The sequence below is a fragment of the Stenella coeruleoalba genome (assembly GCF_951394435.1).
Source record: "Stenella coeruleoalba genome assembly, chromosome: 13".
In the NCBI taxonomy this organism is placed as follows: domain Eukaryota; kingdom Metazoa; phylum Chordata; class Mammalia; order Artiodactyla; family Delphinidae; genus Stenella; species Stenella coeruleoalba.
Genome location: NC_137159.1, coordinates 74390961 through 74411433, shown reverse-complemented (window position 1 = coordinate 74411433; position 20473 = coordinate 74390961). Strand labels below are relative to the sequence as shown.

General features: G+C 43.6%; 1 protein-coding gene across 3 annotated transcripts in view; it reads right to left on the bottom strand.

The window, feature by feature from the left end:
• APOB (apolipoprotein B) overlaps positions 1 to 20473 on the bottom strand; it is a 113322-nt gene that overhangs the window by 9703 nt on the left and 83146 nt on the right. For all 3 annotated transcript variants that reach the window (XM_079941279.1, XM_079941278.1, XM_079941277.1), the window contains exons 20-29: positions 19513 to 19680; positions 18845 to 19056; positions 16147 to 16329; positions 15285 to 15406; positions 12185 to 12395; positions 11447 to 11622; positions 11133 to 11320; positions 10519 to 10664; positions 8360 to 8733; positions 285 to 7844 (exon numbers count right to left, since the gene is read on the bottom strand). In XM_079941279.1, the coding sequence (XP_079797405.1) occupies positions 285 to 7844; positions 8360 to 8733; positions 10519 to 10664; positions 11133 to 11320; positions 11447 to 11622; positions 12185 to 12395; positions 15285 to 15406; positions 16147 to 16329; positions 18845 to 19056; positions 19513 to 19680 (9340 nt within the window). The remainder of the gene's footprint in view (positions 1 to 284; positions 7845 to 8359; positions 8734 to 10518; positions 10665 to 11132; positions 11321 to 11446; positions 11623 to 12184; positions 12396 to 15284; positions 15407 to 16146; positions 16330 to 18844; positions 19057 to 19512; positions 19681 to 20473) is intronic.

Here is a 20473-nt window from a genome sequence, read left to right as displayed (position 1 = left end):
ATGTTTGAAACATGCGGTCCTCACTTAAAAAAACAGGAGACCTTTTTAGTCCTAAAATGATTACAGAAAAATCTATTTTCTCTGAACCTATCCTTCAGCAGTGTCAGTAGGTTTTCAACAGGATGGTTTTCACATGTGGGGTATACATGTGTCTCCTTCCCGCCTCTTTTCAATTTTGCTATAGAGAGCAATTTTGCTTGGAGTCATATCTAAATACATAATTATTTATTCACAACTCGCACTGAAGAAATAAAGCGTGTAGGGGAGGCAGGAAATTTCCTTACCGTTTAGGTCATATTCCAGGAACTGAATGGTGGAGCTGCATGTGGAATCCAGGAATGTTTCAACGTGATCCCCTTTATTTTTCAAACCAGCACTCCAAGTGGCATTATACAAGGGAGAGGCCACCTCGAAACGTGCAGTCAGTGTTCCAAAGGAAGGAATGAAAATTCCAGCAGGTACAGAGAACTTCATGGAAGGAATCTCAATAGTCTGCTCAGGCATGGTGACTGTTGGCAACTCGGAGTCTGCAGTGTTGCTGGCCACCACATTTAGATCCGAAACAGCACTGCCAACTGAAATACTTTTTGGAAGGGTGAAGTGGGACACAGTCAACTGGGATGCAGGCACAGTTATCTCAAAAAAGGGAACTGAGGAGACTTCTGGTTCAGAATATTGTGCTAACACATCAACTTTGGGGAATTTCACTTTGGGTAGTGTTGGTATGTTGAGGGCAAATGGCAAAGTACTTAGCTTCTTGTAGATTTTTATTTCACTGAAGTCAAGTATGTAGGATGGAACCTGAAGATCTGTAAAGGGGACGTGGAATGTAGGTGTGACATGAACGGAATTTAGGTTATATAGTTTCAGTCCAGGAATAATGAATTTATCAGCCAATTCTTGCACGGGGATAGAAACAGGATAGCCATTGGGGTTTTTGGTATATACAAGGGCAGTTGAAGCACGGAGATACTGTTTCCTATCGTTGGTGGTGGTTACATCCAGCTTTAGGAGGTCCCACATGCTCTTGTCATAAACTGGTAAGACAGCATCTTTGAGGAACCATAGGTACCCTTCTAAGGAGCCTGCCATGTCAAGGCGTGCCTCTTCTTGGCCATTGGAAAGCTGTATGTTGTTCTGGAGAGACCCAGAATGAACCTGGACCTGACTTTTCCAGCTCATTTTCTGGTTCTCAGTGTTAGCATTCAGGGACACTTCTTGGCCAAGGTAATTGATATTAAGGAGGGAATTGGGCTGACGTGCACGGACCTGAACAAGGGCTGATATTTCCCACAGGGAAAGTTCCAGGGTGGCTTTGCTTGTATGCTCTCCAGATGTTAAAAAGAGGCCCCCTAGCTGTAAATGGTTTTTCGTATTTTGTTCCCAGATGGCATATATGCGTTGGAGAGTGGTTTCTCCAGCAAAATTTTCTTTTACTTCAAGGTTCCAGATACCATCTACTTTGGAAGCTCCTAGCAGCTTCACAGAAGATCGAGTACCCTTGGAATTCAAGTAAGTGCTGGCCTCACTGGCAAGAGTTCCTGAATATTCCCTTGAAAGGATAAAAGCCTTGACACCTCCTTTGGTAGATGACTCAATGGAAAAGTAAGAGGTGAGACATTCTAAGCTGAGCTTGTGGTCAAACGCCCCTGTAGCAGTAGTGTACACATGGGGCCAACTGAAATCATACTTCAATTCAATGGAGGAAGAGACAGTAGGTTTTGACTTGGTATTTCCATTAAGTTCTTGCTTGAAATTCATTCTCAAAAGTGGAATTTGGACTCTTGCAGTTGTTGTCATGGATGCATCCATGTTTTTCTTGGTGAAGCTAATAGTATTGTCATGATTGCCCTCCACGAGTTTGTTACTCAGAGACAAAGCTGTGGCTAGCTTCAACCCTCTTTTCCTTGTCAAACTTGAGGTGCCCTCTAATTTGTACTGCAGTGCATCAATGACAGAAGAAGAGGAAGTAAGAAAATGAGCCACAATATCTGATTGGTTATAAAGACCAACATTGGTATTCAGTGTGATGACACTTGATTTAAAGGAAAAATCATAGGTAATATTGCCCATGGCTGGAATTAAAATTTTGTTTGTGGTACTCAATACCTTGAACTCTGGAAGAGAAAGCTCAAGAAGATTCCTAGGGACATGAAGGGTTGGCAGCTCTAGGAATGGCAGGACTAATGTGTATGAGGGCACGTAGGCGCCAGAACCCGGGATGGTGATGCTGGGGGTACTGATCTCTTTGGGGATCACATACCCGAATGTCAACATCTTCACTGTGAATGGAGACACTTCAATGTTGGTAACTGGAATAGTGTATCCAGGAATTTTATAGAACCTGGGTTGCTGGTTGAGGGATTTTTCAACCTTGTACTTATCAAATGTAATTTTTGCTTCATTGTAGGATTTGATAAAAAAATCTAATGCCTTGTTTCTGACTGTCTCGAAATGCCTGTTGAAGGAATTGATGTTACGATTGATAAATGCATAAAATCCAGCCAGAGGAACTGGGATGGAATGCTTGTCTTTGTTTTTCTTATACTGAGCCTTTACACTTAAATCGAATGATTGCTTTGTTGTTTTCAAGAATTCCTTCAAGCCTGTCTTTTCCCATAAGGAGATATCTTTCACCTGGGGTGTTGTGAGGTTTGTATAAGGTAGAGTCATTTCAGGGATTGTTAAAGGAATGTTTAAAAAATCCAGGTTGGCTTCTCCATTTATCCCTATGTGGGCCTCGATGCTTTTCTCATTGTTTCCAGCAGAGAAATTCTGATTGTACTTATACTGATTGAACCTGGCACTTGATTGCCAACTTGCTTGCTGGGCACCAGGACTCAGAAACAGTGCATAATTATTCAAAAAGTCTATCTTCCCTGTCAATTTTAATGGAAAACTAACTCTCAAGTTCCCTTCATTGTTTGTGGATGCGGTAAGCGCATGTGGCTGTGCTGAAAAGAAAAAAGAATTTTTCAGAGTTCCAATAACCTTTCCATTTAAATGCGCATGATGGTTGCCAGTTATCTCTGCCTTCCCTTCTCTAAGCAGCGCCATACCTTTAGCAGTTAGAACACTGCGGCCCAAGTACTGGCATTCAGCTTGTGACTGGATTTCAAATTTAGAAAAGTTGAGGAAGCGAGATTCATAAACTATATTTTGGTTTACTCTTAGGTGTTTGCTATTGATCTTATTAGATAATCCAAAGGACGTGATGGGTCCTTCCACAGTAAAGTTACTTTGGGATTCCTGTGTTCCCTCATCTGAGAATTTGTGGCAGGCCAATTTCCAGGACCCTGTTCCAGAAGAAGTCCACGCTAGGTGTCCAGCTTCCAACAGGGTCTTGATTTCACTGCGCAGGTCAGCCTGGCTGGAGAAGTCCAGTTTGGGGATGTTCAATTTGTGGAAGTACTTTGTGTTGCTGTCCAGGGTAAGCTGATGATTTATCTTGACAAGCACACCGTTGCTAAGCTCCAGTGTATTTTTTTCTGTGTGTAAACCTGCCACTGTGTTTGATTTTCCCTCAATAGCATTTCCAACAAATAGCACTTCACTCTCATGCTCCATTTTCAGGTACTTGCTGGAGAACCTCATAGATTCCTTCAGAACCAGTGGATTAATCTTAGGGTCTGAGAGTTGTGCGTTTGCTTGAAAATCAAAATTGAGAACTTCTAATTTGGATTCTCCTTTGGCAGTGACAGAAGCCTCAATCTCTGCCTGGTTTGCAGAAGCAGTTACATTCTGAATGTCAGCATTTGCATCTAATATGAGAAGGGGAGATTGGATTTTCAAAATGCCATACAGCTTGCCAAAAGTAGGTACTTCAGTTGTGTGTGAGATGTGGGGAAGCTGGAATTCTGGTATGTGAAGGTCAGAAACTTGAAAATCTGTAACATTGAGATGTGGTATGACAAATTCTGGAATTGTGATTTCTGGTAAATGGAAGTCTGGCACAGGGATTCTAGCAAGAACCGTGTCCACCCCGCTCAGATCCCTCAGGTACACTTCTGGGACTGGCCACTGCAGCTCACTGTTCAACATTTGGTCAATGGTTCTGATGATCTTTGTTTTTATTTCTACCAAGTCAACTGTAAAGGAAGGGATGTGGAAGGTATTGAGGACAGTAAATTCTGGCGTGGAAAACCTGGATGGGATTTTTATATCTTTCAACTTTTTGAAGTTGATCTGAACGGATGGAATCTTCAGATCTGTCAGGGGGACAATGAAGTCAGGAGTCTGATATGTAGCCTCCTGAAGGGCACGGAGACTGACTTCAAAGGCAGGTATGGTCCCAAAGGTGGTCTGGATTTTGGGAACAGTGAACCCTTGTTCTACTAATGTTTTCAGGTTTTTGGCCCAGTCTTGGAGAGAATACTGTTCTGCAAAGTCAGTAAGGTTCTTAGCAGCAAGATTCCACCAATCGGAAATGTAGGTGACAAGTGTGCTGTAAACCTGGCCAACTAGGAACAGGTATCGCTGGACTTCCTGCTGCATATCCATTTGATACACTCGGTCTCGTATATCTTCTAGGGTGTCTTGGAATTTGGCTTTCATGTGAACTACAGAAACCCGTAACCAATCAAGGAACCAGGTTACTTTGGTGGCCTTTAGGTTTTCCAGATGGACTGAGACTGTGGCCTTGACGTCCTCTGTGAACAGCTGTAGTGCTTTAGCTTTCTGTGGAAGTCCCAGAGCCCGAATTTCACCATTGATTCTCTGAGTCACCTCACGAATTTTATTATTGGTTTCACCTACAAACTGGTGGTAATCAAATGACCTTAACTTCTTTACCAGCATGTCAAGGAATCTGTTTATTTCCTCAATGAATTGTTTAAAAGACAATGCTTCAAGCTGCCTGAGAGCATGGTCGGTAAACCCAATCAATTCCTCAACAAGATCTGCCATCTTGACTTGCTGTAGGACACTGCTTAGCTTCTGAACAGTCTCCTGCAGCTTGTATTGGTGGGCCAACTGCACTGACTTATCCATTAAAACCTGGATGTGGTGGTCTATTTTATATGTCTCAATGAACTCATGGACCATGACTCTGAAAGCATTGATTTCCTCAATTACTTCAAAATCTTCAAAAAGATGTGTAACACAGTATTTGACATGCTCAATAATTTCCTTTATTCTTTGAAATGAGATTGTAGTTCTCAACTGATCTAAGAACACTCTGACATCAACAGCTTCAACCTGTTGTCTGACCTTGTCCGCAAGGTGCTGGATGTCTACATTCTGAATCTGCGCATGGAGCTGCTGCAATTTTTCTTGTATCTGGATTCTGATTTGATACTTAGTATCCATATTTTGAATCCAAGATGCAGTACTACTTCCAATTTTGTTAAAATCAATATTTTCAATCAAAAAACACAGATCACGGATTTCTTTTAGTACAGTTACACGGATATGATAACGTTCATCAAGAGTTTTCAATTTTTCAATGATTCGATCAATAATCTTAGCAATAGCTGCCTTAAAATCATGTAAATCATAATTATCTTTAATATACTGATCAAATTGTATCACATATGTTTGTAGCTGAGATAGTTTTCCATTAAGGTTGATTTTGGCATTGTCTAATACGATCTGCAGATCATTTTCTGTAATTCTATAATTTTCTGTGAAAGCAGTTAGTTTCTCCTTGGCACTCAAAACTTGTTTCTCCCAGTTGAATGCATTCAGATAATCATTAACTTGCTGTGGGAGTTTGTCCAAGGCTGCTGTGTATTTCCTCATGCGTTCATCAATATTGATGTGTTTCAATTCTTTCTGTATAGCTTCCAGTGCACCTATAACTACCTCTCGAGTCTTCTCAAAATATTCTGGCAGGATTTTAAAGAATGGGAGGTTGATGGTGTGAACCTCTTGGTTCTTATCATATTTTACAGAAGCAACAAGAGTGAATTCTTGGGGCTGGTCAACAGCATCCCTCAGCTCTAAAGCGTCAATTACACTGATGGGCTCACTGAGTAAAAGTGGCACTGTAATAGGGGAGTCCAGCACAGTGAGGTCAGCCAGGGCTCGTCCACTGAGCTCAACACCAACTTTTTCTTTAGTGTTGTAAGCACTGAAGTCCTGGCTGTATTCATTTTGGTTCAATTGGGTCTTGAGTTTCCAGGTGCCTGTCTGCTCGGCCAGAGTGAGCAGGGCACTGATTTTGTGATCAAGAGCAGTCCTGATGCTCCTCCTGGACACGAGATGGTGACTTGTGGATCCTCTGTAATCATGAGAAAAAGTAAAGGCCAGAGGTTCTGCTTTCAACAGGAATTTGCTATACAGCTGCCCAGTGTGTTGTCCCCAGAGAACCAGTTTCCCATTGCCATTTGTATGCGTGTCGATGGTCATTGTAAATGGGGCCACTGCAGAGTGGAAAACATTGTTGAAATGCAGGGAGTCTGAATTGTAGTTTGTACTGATGTCAACGGTTGAAGCGAGCCCAGCGATGTTAGTGTTGAGCCGATGGCTAAACTCTGCCCCCTGCACCTTAGCTACAGTGTCTGCTTTATAACTTGCTGATAAGTCAGCATAAGAAAGAGTGTAGATGTGTTTTAGTTCATTATTTTGGTAGGCTCCTTTTATGGTCCCACCCACATTCAGCTTCAGAGGTTCAAGCCGTAATTTTCCATTGTTGGTCATATCCAGAGCACTGAATTTCAAGTCGTTGTTTAAAGTAGTTACCAGGGAATAGGGCTGTAACTGTAGATTAAAATTTTGCTTATAAAACTTGTCAGAGCTATAAATGTTGTCAAGTTTGGAAGAGAAGTCCAGTGATAACCCTGCAATGTTCAGATTGTTTGTGTAGTCAAGTTTCATTTCAGCGTATGAGCCCATCATGTCATTTGAAAGCTTGAGTCCTTCCTGGTTGATTCTGAAGTTGAAAATGTTTTTGCTGTCGACCCCCAGAATCATGGCCTGATAAGCACTTCCCAGTGACACCTCTGTGAGGGTAGCTCTTCCATCTAGACTGAATTTTGCATGGTGTTCCCGGAAGCGGCCATTTGTTGTTAATTTCAGGGATGCCCCAGAGAGGCCAAGCGCGGCATTGAGTTCATTCTCCAGCATTAGGGGACTATACTTCAAGTTGGTCGTTGCACTGGTAGACATTCCATCTTGGGCAATCCTTAGTGTTGCCTTGTGAGCACCACTATTAATTCTGTCAGTGCCCAAGATGTCAGCATTTAACTCAAGACCACGGGAGTTTAGTGATCCGGAAAGCAGGGTGAAGAACTTCAGTGACTTGTAATCAGCCTGATACTCAGAACGTAGCAATGCACTTTGCTTAGAGAAGGTCAGATCCATCTTGTTCGAAGTGGCAAAGTCCTCATACTTCCCATTGGTGTCAGATTTCAGAGTCAGCTCGTAGTTCTCGTACTTCAGGGAAGCGGTATTTTTCATGAGGCCACCTTGCAGATCCAAGGTGGAGGTAACAGAGACTGTTCCATCTTCATATCTTCCTGTTATCTGGTTGGTGCCCTGGAGGTAGGAGGAGTTAAACCTCATGTTGGATTCTCCACTTAGCTGGCCAGTGGTAGGATCCCTCTGATAAGACAGGCCATATACACCTTTAGCGTAGAACGAAGAGGCTCTGAGCTGCCCATCAATCGTGACCTCTTTGACATACAAATGCTGTTTCTTTTTTGAGTCTAAATGGACTGAAGCAGATATCTGTGGTCCCCAGGCACTCGATGCATCAAATGTCAGAAAACCTTTTGAGGCTGGATTGTTTCCAGTTTTCTCCACGTGACTGAATTTGACGTGTGAATCCAGGAATTTGTGGTGTAGAGACCCATCACCCGAAAACGTGAGTGTATTCCTGTGGTCATACGTTGTTTTTGCAGATCCTAGCATAAAAATCAAAACACATTGGTTAAATGAAGTCATGCACTTCCACAACAATTTCTATGTTGAAAGTCTTTCAATAAGGAAGTCCCATTGGTCTTGGTCAGTTGTGCAACAGTCTCCTCCATTTATAACATGAGCACAAAATCTGATAGCAAAAGGCATTCCTCCTGGAGGCCTTCCCTGACCACCACAGACCTTGCTGGGTTCCCTTGTCCTCCACTGTACCTTACACACTATACCCTATCACAGCACCTCTCACACTGAATTCTAATTGCCAGTTTATCTGTTTTCTCTGTTACTGCCTAGTAGAATGCTTGATACATAGGTGTTTAATACATATTTCCGAAGGAAGGAAGGGAGGGAGGAAGGAAGGGAGGAAGGAAAAAGAATAGGGTTCCAAGTAGCAAGAACAATGTCTGCAAGAAAGCCCAAGTTTTTCCCTTCCCAGAGGAGGCTAGCCCATTGGAACCTGCAGCAAATTCGCTCTGTGAACCTCCCCTTGGGCAGGGCTCACCTTGCACATGGTAGGAGAGCAGGTCGACCACGGCGTCTGCCTTCACATGGCACTGAGCCTGGAGGCTCAAGGAGTCTGTGCTGGTGTTGCCGCCAGTATAGGAGGCGGACCAGTTATACAAGTTACTGTAGGTATTTGTGGAGAGGTCTAGAACACCCAAGAGAGGCACCCGCAGTTGATACAACTTGGGGATTGTAAAAGTGGGGACTTGGAACTCTTGAGATGGCAGGTGGAATCCCACAGGCTGGAAGTTGAGGGCTGGTGTCCGAATAGTCTCTAACATCTTTAGATCTTTGGAGGATTTGCCACCAAAAGGCAAAGGGATCTCAATGTTCACACTGTTCTTGTTCAGGGTGTATTTGATCCGACCGTCACTGAAATGAAGAGCAAAGACAATGTCCCCACAGTAAGACAGCAAGCCCTCGAAGTTCTCTGCCACCTGAGCTTCTGAGCGATAGTGCATGTGTCTCATTTCCAATCCTGCACTGCACTGTTCCTCCTGCTGCTCCCCGGGCCTGGCGTCCCTTGGCTTTAACCTCTACCTACAAACACTCACATCCGTTCAAATCCCTCCCAAGAGCTGTGTCCTTATTTCTACCATCCCATCTAAGTCACAGTCAATTTCTCTTGTTCTTATAGTGACACGGTCGCTTCCACCTATCTCAAAGATCTTTTCATAATCTGCTTATATAACTAGCACTTATTTGTTCAGTTGTCAGTGTCTACACAGTGTCTTCCTGTGGGGGGGAAGGATTACACCTTATCCAGTTTTTATTTTCTCACTGCACCTAGTCTAATCTAGTACTGCACACGGGATACTTGATACGTATCTGCTCAACTGAATTGAGGCATCTTGACATGTGGAAAGAGCACAGGCATGGGCATCAGTAATCTTGAGTTATAACGTTAGTATCAGCAATCAGTGGGAGCTGTGCTAGTGAATTCGCCTTTCTGAGTCTCAGTGATGTTATCTGTGTGGTGAGGATGACAGTACCGTTTCTGCTGATCTCACAGAGCTGGTCTTGGATATGAAATGAGAAAAAAATACCTAAAATACCAATCTTTTCCGTACTATGCACATACAATGGACTATTTTGACAACTCACAAGAGGAAAGTAGGATGGCAGAGTGTAAGTGTAGTAAACAAACAACTATTCATTGCATTACTCCGTCAAGGACTGGATGCTGCCTATCCAGATCCCAACATTCATGATGAGATCCCATGCTTGATAAGGCCCCATCCACTTCTAAGGTCCTGTGGTCCTGCCTTTTCAGCACAGCACAGACAAGACTGTTGGTTGGAAACACTAGGAGTGAAGGAAGAGGTTCCCGGGTCCTCTGAAGCTGCCACTTTTTTTCTCTTATCTTCATATTTTGTCCATATGACTGTTTTGGTGGATTTCAGCCCTTTCACACACTTATCTGGCCTATTACACTTTGCTGCCCAGACACAGACTATGGAAAGGCCCATGTGACACAGGCCACTTGTTTTCTAAACCCTGAGGATAACACAGAGAACAGCCAATCCAGAACAGACTGTAGTCTTTTCAGCTCATGCTCTGAGTTTTAAATTTTCATGACAGAAATCAAAGCATCACATGTATTTCTGTAAGTACAGAAGGGGACCGAGCATTTTCCAATCTGATTCCCCATAAGGATGATGCTATTTTGCTAAAGTGACATATGCTCTCAGAATGTGCCTTCATTCCATGCCCAATGGCTGTTCTGACCCTGTGAGCTCAACAGCAAGCCTGTAGCCAACAAGTCTGCCAGCCACTCCTGAATTCTTCACGATTATGAGTATATCCTGATCCTGAGCATAAGGCGAGTTCACTTACAGTAGAGGAAAAGTGAATGGCTTTCAAATTCAGTTTTAAAACTAAGTGAATAAAACATCTTAGGGTGGAAGTACCAGCATCTCCTAATTACTTTCTTAGGTTTTTTTTCTTTTTTTTCCGACTGGGTTGGCATTCACATTCTGACCTCATATTTAAAAATGCGAAAATGCCACAATGTTTATGTGACAGTTACTAATCTCCTTAAAATGCTTACCTTGTTTCCCTTAAAAATGTAAATTTAAAAGAAGTCTAGATCATGCTAAGTAAAATCTTCCATTTACTTTTCATGGTTCAAGAAATTTTTCTGGTTCCTCTTTTTACCTTTTTAAGAAGAGGTTTTCTGGGATGTGGAAGTCTGGCAATTCCATTTTCTGGAGGTACAACTCTTGTAGGCCACTGAGATGATCTTGTAAATTCTGGGCATAAGGAAGATTCCTCGATGCCTCCTGAAGCCATGTACTTGTTGCCTACAAAATAATAGAAGTTTTGAAAGCAATGGGCATGGGTGGGCATCAAACACAGTTAACATCAGGTGAGAATCCGTATTTGGCAGCTCGATCACTAAGCAGGACGGTATACTCAAAGTTAAAAAATAAATCATAAAAATTATGAATTTTGGTTGTCAGTAATTAATCTCTTCCTGTATTTTTAAAAGGAATACGTAGCATAGTCAAACCCCTAGTCAGTGTCCTGAAGCTCCCTGTGATATCTTAGGTAACTCTTCTGCTTAGTAGTATTCATCTGGTATTTAAAAACATAGCCTTGTGTAACTGGGTAACTATGCATACGTGAGTGCTTCTTTTTCTCCCCAGGAATTCCCTGGGGGTAGGAAGCATGCCTTATCCATCTCTGGATACTCTTTCACCTAACTCAGAGCTGACTATGTAATTAGCACTTATAACCGTGTATTTATTGACTGGCTGATGTGTACTTACAACTGCTAATTTGGAACCCATGTGCCGGAAAGTCATGTTTGTTTGAGGAACTCTGTGATCCAGGAGACTACTGGCATACATTTGCAAACTTTTAGGATAATCAGAGAGATCCACAGGGAAACTGGAAGCTGCTTTTTTGGTATCCACGTTGGTGCCTGTGTTCCATTCAAATTCAATCTTCTCTTCATCTGAAAACACACACGTGAAATAGTTGTCAGTAGTGCCAGGTCAGCTCCCACCTGTGGCTGTCAACACGCACTGCCGTCGAGTACACCGTGCTCTTGGAAGTGCTCACGTGGGGAAGACGTGCTTACCATAACGCCATGCCACCTTCTTGGAAACTGTTGAGCCGTAAGCTGTAGCAGATGAGTCCATCTGCAGGAGCAGTTTTGAGGGAGACCACTGGGTGAGGATCTCACTTCTGGCTTCTGCTTGCAAACGGGGTATGGAGATAACACCTTTGATTTTGCCTTCTTCCTTCCTGTCATAACTATTGAAAAAGAAAAAGTTGACATCAGTGACTCCATTCATTCCAAAGAGATAGGCAGGGTTCAATGCAAGTTCCACTTGTGGCGATGAAAACAAGATACATGAATGGCTCAGAGAAATGACCAGAGATTGAACTCCTTAACTTCTAAAGCTAACTCACTACAAATTCAGGACACTCCAGGGAGGTATGGGAGAGAGAAGGTTTTCGAAAACTGTTTGAATCCTGCTCTACCATTTACTAGCTCTACTGCCTTGGCCGAATTATTTAACCCCTCCGAGCTACCATTTCCTTATCTATAAAACAGGGAAACTCATACCTATCTGCAGTTTATTATGAGGGCTGAGATAATTTCTTTAAAGTACCCAGTATAGTGCCTGATGAATAGTACCCAATGAACGGTAGGCAGATCAAACTGGACACGTGCAGAGGGTCACAGTGTTGAGGGCTCTGTCTGCCCCTTAAAGTTCAGACCCCTTGGTCAGCTTTCAAGCTGAAAAGGAAGAAAGGAAAGAGCCACGAAGGCCCACAGCTCAGGTCAGACCCCGCCTGGAGCCTTCCTTACCTCATATGGCCGGTGAGGGTGACCTCAGTGATTTTCTTATTCTGAATGTCAAGGGTGAGCTTGTAAGACTTTTCTTCCTCAGCAGATTCATCACGAACTCTGAGGACTGTCCCAAGGTCAACATCAAAATCTGGAATCTGGATTTCACTGGACAAAGTCTTACTCTGCCGGTTATATGTGAACGTCATAGTAGCCTCGGTCTGCTTCACACCTGGAAGAGTGTACAAGAGAATCAAGATGTCTATTCAGAAGATATGTTTAGGAAGGAAAGAGAGAAAAAGGCAGAGAAACCTCAAGTACTTAATGTGCTCAAATGAGGACACAGTTCAGGATTTTACCTTAAATTTTTAACTCAGCGGTACTTGCACATTTGTTCAATCTGTAAGTATTTACTGATTGCTTATCACGTGCTAGGCACTGCTCTTGGCACTGGAAGCCCCTGCCCTCATGGAACTGACATTCTAATGGGAGGGGTACAGACAATAAGCAAGTGCATTATTTATGTCAGGTGGCAATACGTGTTTGTTCAGAAGAAAAGTAAAACCGGATAAGGTGATACAGGAGAGAGAGGGATAGAACAGGTGCTATTTCACGTGTGGTGGTCAGAGAAGTTCTGACAAGAGGATATGTGGGCAGAGACCTGAATGAAGAGAGAGGCTGGGCTGTGCTGCATTCTGCAGGGAGAGCCTTCCAGGCAGAGGGAATCAGAAAGGCAAACGTTCGGACTTGAGAAAAACTCAGCGTGTTCAGGGACCAGTAAGGGCTCGGGGTCCTTCTGTGTCAGGCACACGTGACATCTCTGTATGATCGTCTGCCTACGACACCCTTCCTGGTTCGCTGCCACCCTGCCCTGCCTTCCCCTCTCCCCGGCTCCTCCTTTCTTTGCCACAAGATTTCCAGGCTTCCTTGAATTCACAGGTCAATACCCATTTTACATCTCTTGTAAAATCGTTACTTGACACTTTTTTTCAGTACGTGCCCCCTGTGTGCCCCACCCCTTTCCTGCGGGTTTTGTTTTCCTTGTTGAATTTTGTGACATATTATTCCTACATAAAAAATCTTCCAAAGTGAACATTTAAAACCTGTGCCCCCATCTCAGGATGTGGCAGCCCTGTTCTTCAGCTGTTCAGGCCAAAAACTTCGAGTCGTCCTGATTGCCTTTTTTCTCTCACCCTGAACACCTACTGTATCAGCAGATTGTTGTCTGCCCCGTCTTTAAAACATGGCCGAGTCCAACCGCCTTTGCCATCACCACTCCAACCCAAAGCACCACTGTCTCTGGCCTGGATTACTCTGACGGCCTACATACTAGTTTCTCTGCTCTTGTCCCCCTCAAGTCTTTCTTCAACATAAACATAAATCAAACAGTAGCTTCTTCAAAAATAAACAAATGGGACATAATCAAACTTATAACCACAGCAAAGGAAACCATGAACAAAATGGAAAGAAAACCTACAGACTGGGAGAAAATATTTGCAAACGATGCGGCCAACGATGGCTTAATTAATTTCCAAACATACAAACAGCTTTATACGGCTCAATATCAAAAAAAACAACCCAATCAAAAAATGGGCAGAAAAACTAAACAGACATACAGATGGCAAACAAGCACGTGAAAAGATGCTCAGCATCGCTAATTATTAGAGAAACACGAATCAAAACTACAATGAGGTGTCACCTCACACCAGTCAGAATGGCTGTGATCAAAAAGTCTAAAAGTAACAAATGCTGGAGAGGGTGCGGAGAAAAGGGAACCCTCCTGCACTGTTGGTGGGAATGTAAATTGGTGCAGCCACTATGGAGAACAGTATGGAGGTTTCCTAAAAAACTAAAAAGAGAATTACCATACGATGTAGCAATCCCACTCCTGGGCACATATCCAAATTAGACAAAAACTCTAATTTGAAAAGATACATGAACCCTAATGTTCACAGCAACACTATCTGTAATAGTCAAGACATGGAAGAAACGTTAAGTGTCCATCAACAGATGAATGGGTAAAGAAGACCTGGTATATACATACAACGAAATACTACTCAGCCATAAAAAAAGAATGAAACACTGCTATTTGTAGCAACATGGATGGACCTAGAGATTATTGTACTAAGTGAAGTAAGTCAGAGAAAGACAAATATCATATGCTATCACTTACATGTGGAATCTAAAAAAAAAATGATACAAATGAACTTATTTACAAGACAGACTCACAGACATAGAAAACAAACTTATGGTTACTAAAGGGGAAAGGGGGTGGATGGGTATACTAGAAGTTTGAGATGGACAGATACACAGTACTATATATAAAAGAGATAAACAAGGATCTACTGTATAGCACAGGAAACTATAGTCAGTATCTTGTAATAATCTATAATGGAAAAGAATCTGAAAAAGAATATATGTACAACTGAATCACTTTGCTGTACACCTGAAAGTAACACACCATTTTAAATCAAGCATACTTCAATTAAAAAAAAATAGTAGCTTCTTACTTCACTCATCGTAAAAACTAACATCCGTACATAGCCTAGAAGACTATCCTTCCCTCACAACCCCCTACCTCTCTGACTTCATCTACCATTTTCCTCCCTGATCTCCCTGCTTCAGCCACACTGGCTTCCTTCCTTTTCCTCAAACACAGTAGCCATGCACCTGCCTCAGGGCCTCTGCACCAGCTCGCCCCTCAGCCTGTAACGCTCTTTCCACATGGCTTATCCCCTTCCCTCCTTCACGTCTTTTTTTTATGCTCCCTTTACCAGTGAGGGTTTCCCTTATCATTCCAAATGGCACTGGCTTCCCCCATCCTTCCTCCTTGCTGCCACTCCTGACATTCCCTAGACCCCTCTGTGCTCTATTCTTCTCCCCAGCACTAATCTGACTTTCTAAATATTTACTTGTTTGGTTGTTTACTATAACTCCACAAGGATGGGGACTTTATCTCCATTGTTTACTATTCTAGCCTCAGCTCTCAGAACAGGCCTGACGCTTATCTGGCACTCAGTAAATATTTGTTAAATACATTAAATTAAATATATTCTGCTTGTGAGTCCTGGACCTGAGACCGAGGGCAGAGAGATAGAGGGACCCTTTTCTGGGCACTTGCCTTTTGCCTGAGTTACAAACTTCAGCATGTCCACCAAAGCTTCACCGTCTCTCTGGAGTTCGTAGAACGCCCTGGCAGAATACTGCTCTACTTCTCCTGTTGGCTTCAGTTCCAGTTCAAATCTATAGATGTTACAATGCGTGTGATGCATAATGTTAGAGCTTTCATGATGGTGACAACGTCCCCAAAACAAGTCAGCCTCAACTGCAACAAAAATCTGGTCCTTATTTAACATTGTCTCTTGTCCTTAACTAATGACGATCTTTACGATCCCTTTCAGTCCCTCTGAAAGCCCAAGGCAAGGGCAGATCCCAGGGTGCCTGGGGTTTTGGACAAGCAGGAGTTGGTTGGTTGTGTCAGCAAAGCTGAGAACAAGGATAAGACTTGTCCTGTAACTCTTATTTTATTTTATTTTATATTTTGGCTGCACTGTGCTGCATGTGGGATCTTAGTTCCTCGACTAAGGAACTAAGTCGAGGAACTTAGGGATCGAACACAGGGATCGAACCTGTGACCCCTGCAGTGGAAGCGTGGAGTCTTAACCACTGGACCACCAGGGAAGGCCCTTGTTGTTTATTTTTTGAGCAAAGACCTCCCTTAGGGGTCATGACGCCTCACCTTCCAGCACCGCTCCACTCCTACCCACCTATGAAGACGCCCACCCTAGACTCAAAGGTTAGGTAGGTACCCTTCAGGTGTGTTGGGCAAAGGACAACTGTTCTAAATAATCAAAGGACGGTGCAAATTCCTGAGGCTGGTGACATGACATCTACAACACACAGCGTTTTTTCTTGGCCCTGCTCGGTTGCCATAAGGTAGGAGGTAAGCATGTGCTAGGTGGGGACACTGAGACATCTCTGACCTGCTGTCCCCAGTCAGCGGGTAGTAGGAAGAAGAGTCTGTGGAGCTGGCGTTGGAATAAGCAACCGTGGTGCAGTAGTTCAGGCCAATAAAGAAAGGCTTGCAAGTTGACCAGGACTGCCTGTTCTCAACGAGAGGTGGGATCACTTCCGTTTTGGTGGTAGACACCAGATGCAATGTGTTACTGGTGAAGGAAGAAAAAATCTGAGTTATCTTCAAGTCACGGACCAAAATGAACATCACTGATTCTCGCAGCACAAACGCCCCCTTATCCTGCCCTCTGTCTTCCCTCTGTCCACACCCACCTCAGATTCTTTGATTTACTCAGAAACAAAGAAAAGTAAGAACATTAACAAGGCTAACAATCACGGTGACTCTTATGTTTCCTGAAACAACTTGCACTAAGATATTGCACTAAGTTCATCACATTTGTTATCTGTAATTTCCACAACAGTGGGCATTAAGAGTCTCCTTTTACAGAGGAAAGAGGCTCAGAGGGGTCAGTAATCATCGCTGGGATCTGACCTCAGGGCTGCCCCTTCCTCTCTGAAGTGTGGATAAGAGGTGTCCTGCTTCTCTTTCCTCTGAAATCTCTCTCTACTAGCTTCTTTCCACCAGCATTAAACATGCTCAAGTTTCTTCTCCCACTGTGTGTGTACACACACACACACACCCCTTTCCTTGCCTTCTAGCCCCCTCTTGTCTCCCTCACAGTCAAGAAATTTGTCTGCCTTTGCAGTCTCCACTTTCTTTCAACACCCATCTCACTGAACAGGGATCTGACTTTCACCCCCATGGTGCCTCTGGAATTGCTTTCATCAGCAGCTCCAATCAGCTCCAAAGGACATTTTGAGGCTTTGTCTTCCTTGATCTCTTGGAAGCATTCAGTAGAGTTGCTCACTTATGGCCAGATTAAGACTTTTGAGTCCGAACCCCCTGAAAAGATTATAGTATCCTCCTCCCAAGTACGTATTTAAAAAATTAGTAAGTGCCAGAAAGTTCAACAATGTCCTGATTTCATCCAAGGATGAAAGGATCTTTGATATATCGTGTTCTTTTCTCAGTATTGTTTCCTCATCTTAGGGGGTGCCCTAAGACCAACGTTTGCTGGTGGGCTGGGACCCTACGTGCCAGCGTTGGCCTGTGTATGGGGTGATCCACCCCGTGGCCACTCCTGGGCTTCTGGGCCCCTTTACGGCTTTGGTCACCCCTTCTCACTCGTTGCTGCTTATTCCTCTCCCCTTCTCGTGTGTCTGTTCTGCCTGTTTCTGCCCTAGTCCCTCATGCCTTACTCTATACTAATCACTGTTGGACTTCAACCGCCGCTATGTGCCAGTGATGCCCAGATCTGTATTCAGAGCTCAGACCTTTTCACTGAGCTCAGACCCACTGGTCCGCTGACACCTGGGTGTTCTCGTCGGCTGGCTCACAGGACTTCCAGCGCAGCGTGTTGAAAATAGACTTCGTCATTGTCCCCCCCACCAGCTGCTCTTCCTCTTTAGTCCCTATTTCAAAGAAGGGCACCCCTGACTCCTCTTGCCTCTTTCTCCGCCCCCCCCACGGCCCCCATATTCAGTCAGTCAATCACCAAGTACTTGTGTTTCTACCTCCTAAGGATTTCTGGGGTTGGCTCACTCATCTGTCAACCTGGCCCTTGTCGGGTGTGGCCACTATCGTCTCCCTCCTGTATGTGATTGGAACAGGCTCCTGACTGGTCTCCCTGTTGCCAGTCACGCCTCCTTTCCACCCATTTCCCGCTCTGGAGTCAGAGTTTTCTAAAGCACCGACCTTATTTTACTTATGCTCCCACTTGAAACCCTTTTGCCTTCAGAAGAGCCCAATCTCCCTAAGACGGCTCACAGGCTGGCCCTTGCCAGCCTCTCACTTCCTCTCTCACCATGCTCCCCGTGTACGTGACCTCATGGAATTTCTTGTAGTTCCCAAACCGTATCATTTTTCCTTCAGGCCATTTCATGTGCTTTTCTCTTTGCCTGGGAACAGTCATTCCTTTCTCTTCTGTCTGCATAACTCCGACACAGCTTCCAGGGATCAGCTCAAGTGCGGCTTTCTTCAGAAGGTTTTCCCTAACTGCCACAGGCTCCGTGATATGTCATTTCATGGTCCTCTCCTGCTTCCTCTAACCGAGCCCTCACTTGATAGTCACTGCTGCCTCACTATATTTGAATGGACAAATTAACGTGTCCAAAATATGGAAACTAAGGTAAATCAATGTTTGAAGATTTCATTGAAAATGGAGCTCTCGATAGGAGGCAGCATCCCATAATCAGGAGAGTAGGACTTCCATGCTTTATGCACTGAACTAGCCACTGCAAATCAGTATGTCCTTTGGTGGTTTTCCTGGGAAAAATACCCATTTCCCAAAGATGACTTCTCTATAGCTAGTGCTTCTTCATTCTCAAAACAAGAAACAAGAAAACACAACCTAACAGCAACTAATTAATCAGTAGGTCTTAAGTCTCATCTTAGTAAAATGTGAAAAGTCGAGGAAACTGTAATTACATACTGAGTCTAGGCCAGGTTAAAAATAGGTAATCCAGTACCTTCTCTCTCTCCAGCCACCACCGCCCCCAGATCCACTGGGGCCTGAATTATCTCAATCAGCTGTCTAGCCTGGCCAAACCCTGTAGTCATAATTCCTTCTTTCAGACTGGCTCATCAGATCTAACTGAAAGAATTACCTGCCACTGAACAGCCTGACTGGCCTCTTAGGAGAAGGAACGATGAACTCCAGCTGCCCAGCTTTCAGGGCTACTCTCGCCTCCAGGCCTGTCTCATGGAAGAAGTTGGTGTTCATCTGGACCCCACTCCTAGCAAAGTCCGGCATGATGATGCCCATACTTGTCACAAACTCCACAGACACAGACGGCTTTGTCACCAGTTCTGCCTGTATCTGTAAGTCACAAAACAACCTATTCAGCTTTGTTAAATTACCTCAGTCCCCTGCAGTCAGATGAACCATCCTTCCCACCCCTGGGCAAATATCTCTGGATGGCTCACACCAGAGGAAATGTTACTGAGATTCGTTTGTAGGAGGAAAAGCCAAGTTCTCAGTCGTCCAGGGCCAGACTGATACCCAGGAATAGCAAGTGCCCAAGTTAACTTGAAGCATAACAAGACACAAGGACGACAGAAACAGCTGAGTTCTCATGCTACTGCCGTGCCCCAGCAGGACTAGCAAGGTGGGGCATCCTAGTGGAAGCCTGACGTTTGTCGTAACAGTTAACGAGGTGATTCCAATGGTGACGCACTTCGTCTTGAACTGGAAACACATTTTTTAACTTGCACAAGACACCCACCCTGGAGGAAAAGAACAACCTACGGAAGGAAAAAGTGGACAGAGTCTTACACTGGATACTTCCAGTTTCACTCCAGCCTTGATCCCAGGAGTGATGACTCCAGAGGAGGACACCTGCAGTTGTAATCCAAGTCCAGTGGGGAGTTCAAAGGCATTGTCCATGAAGATGTAGTGAAGAAACAAGTCACCCTTTGAGCCTTTCCTTACGAGCTCTTTAATCTGTAGATCCGACAGGGGAGACGAAAAGTACGCCTCATCAAAGTGGGCTTTGTGAAATGCGACCTCCCCCCCCATTAGACAATGGTTATTCTTCTTTATCCAGAAAGGAAGGGACCAGCATATTTTAATTAACTGAATAGTTTAATAAGCAAAGATGAATGATGATTGATTTCAACAAATTGGGATACAAAAAATTGCCCTGTGTAAATATCACGTTGTTTTCAGCTGGTGATTTAGAAGGCATTTCAGAATATTTCTGGGCCTCTGAGATTTATGAACTTTAAATATCACTGCATAGCATGGCTTAATTCTGATTTTCTGGAGTCTAAATGTAAATGAGGGTTTAACTTGCAGCACAATATATTATGGTAAAACCGATTTTTAAAAACTGATGAGCTGGGACTTCCCTGGTGGTCCAGTGGCTAAGACTCCGTGCTCCCAATGCAGGGGGCCTGGGTTCGATCCCTGGTCAGGGAACTAGATCCACATGCTGCAACTAAAAGATCCTGCACACCACAATGCAGATCCCACAGGCCGCAACTAAGACCCAGCACAGCCAAATAAATAAATAAATATTTTAAAAAATAATAAAAAAAAACAAAACTGATGAGCTATTTAGATGATGTACATATAAGTATGTATTGTTATTTGTTCTTTATAACACACCTGCAAAATAACTTGAGATCTCTTTTATTAAAGCCACATTATTATTCATTATATCCTAGGGAGTATACTTGGATATTTTCTCCCTTTTTAATAAATTAATAATTATAAAACACTATAGGGACTTCCC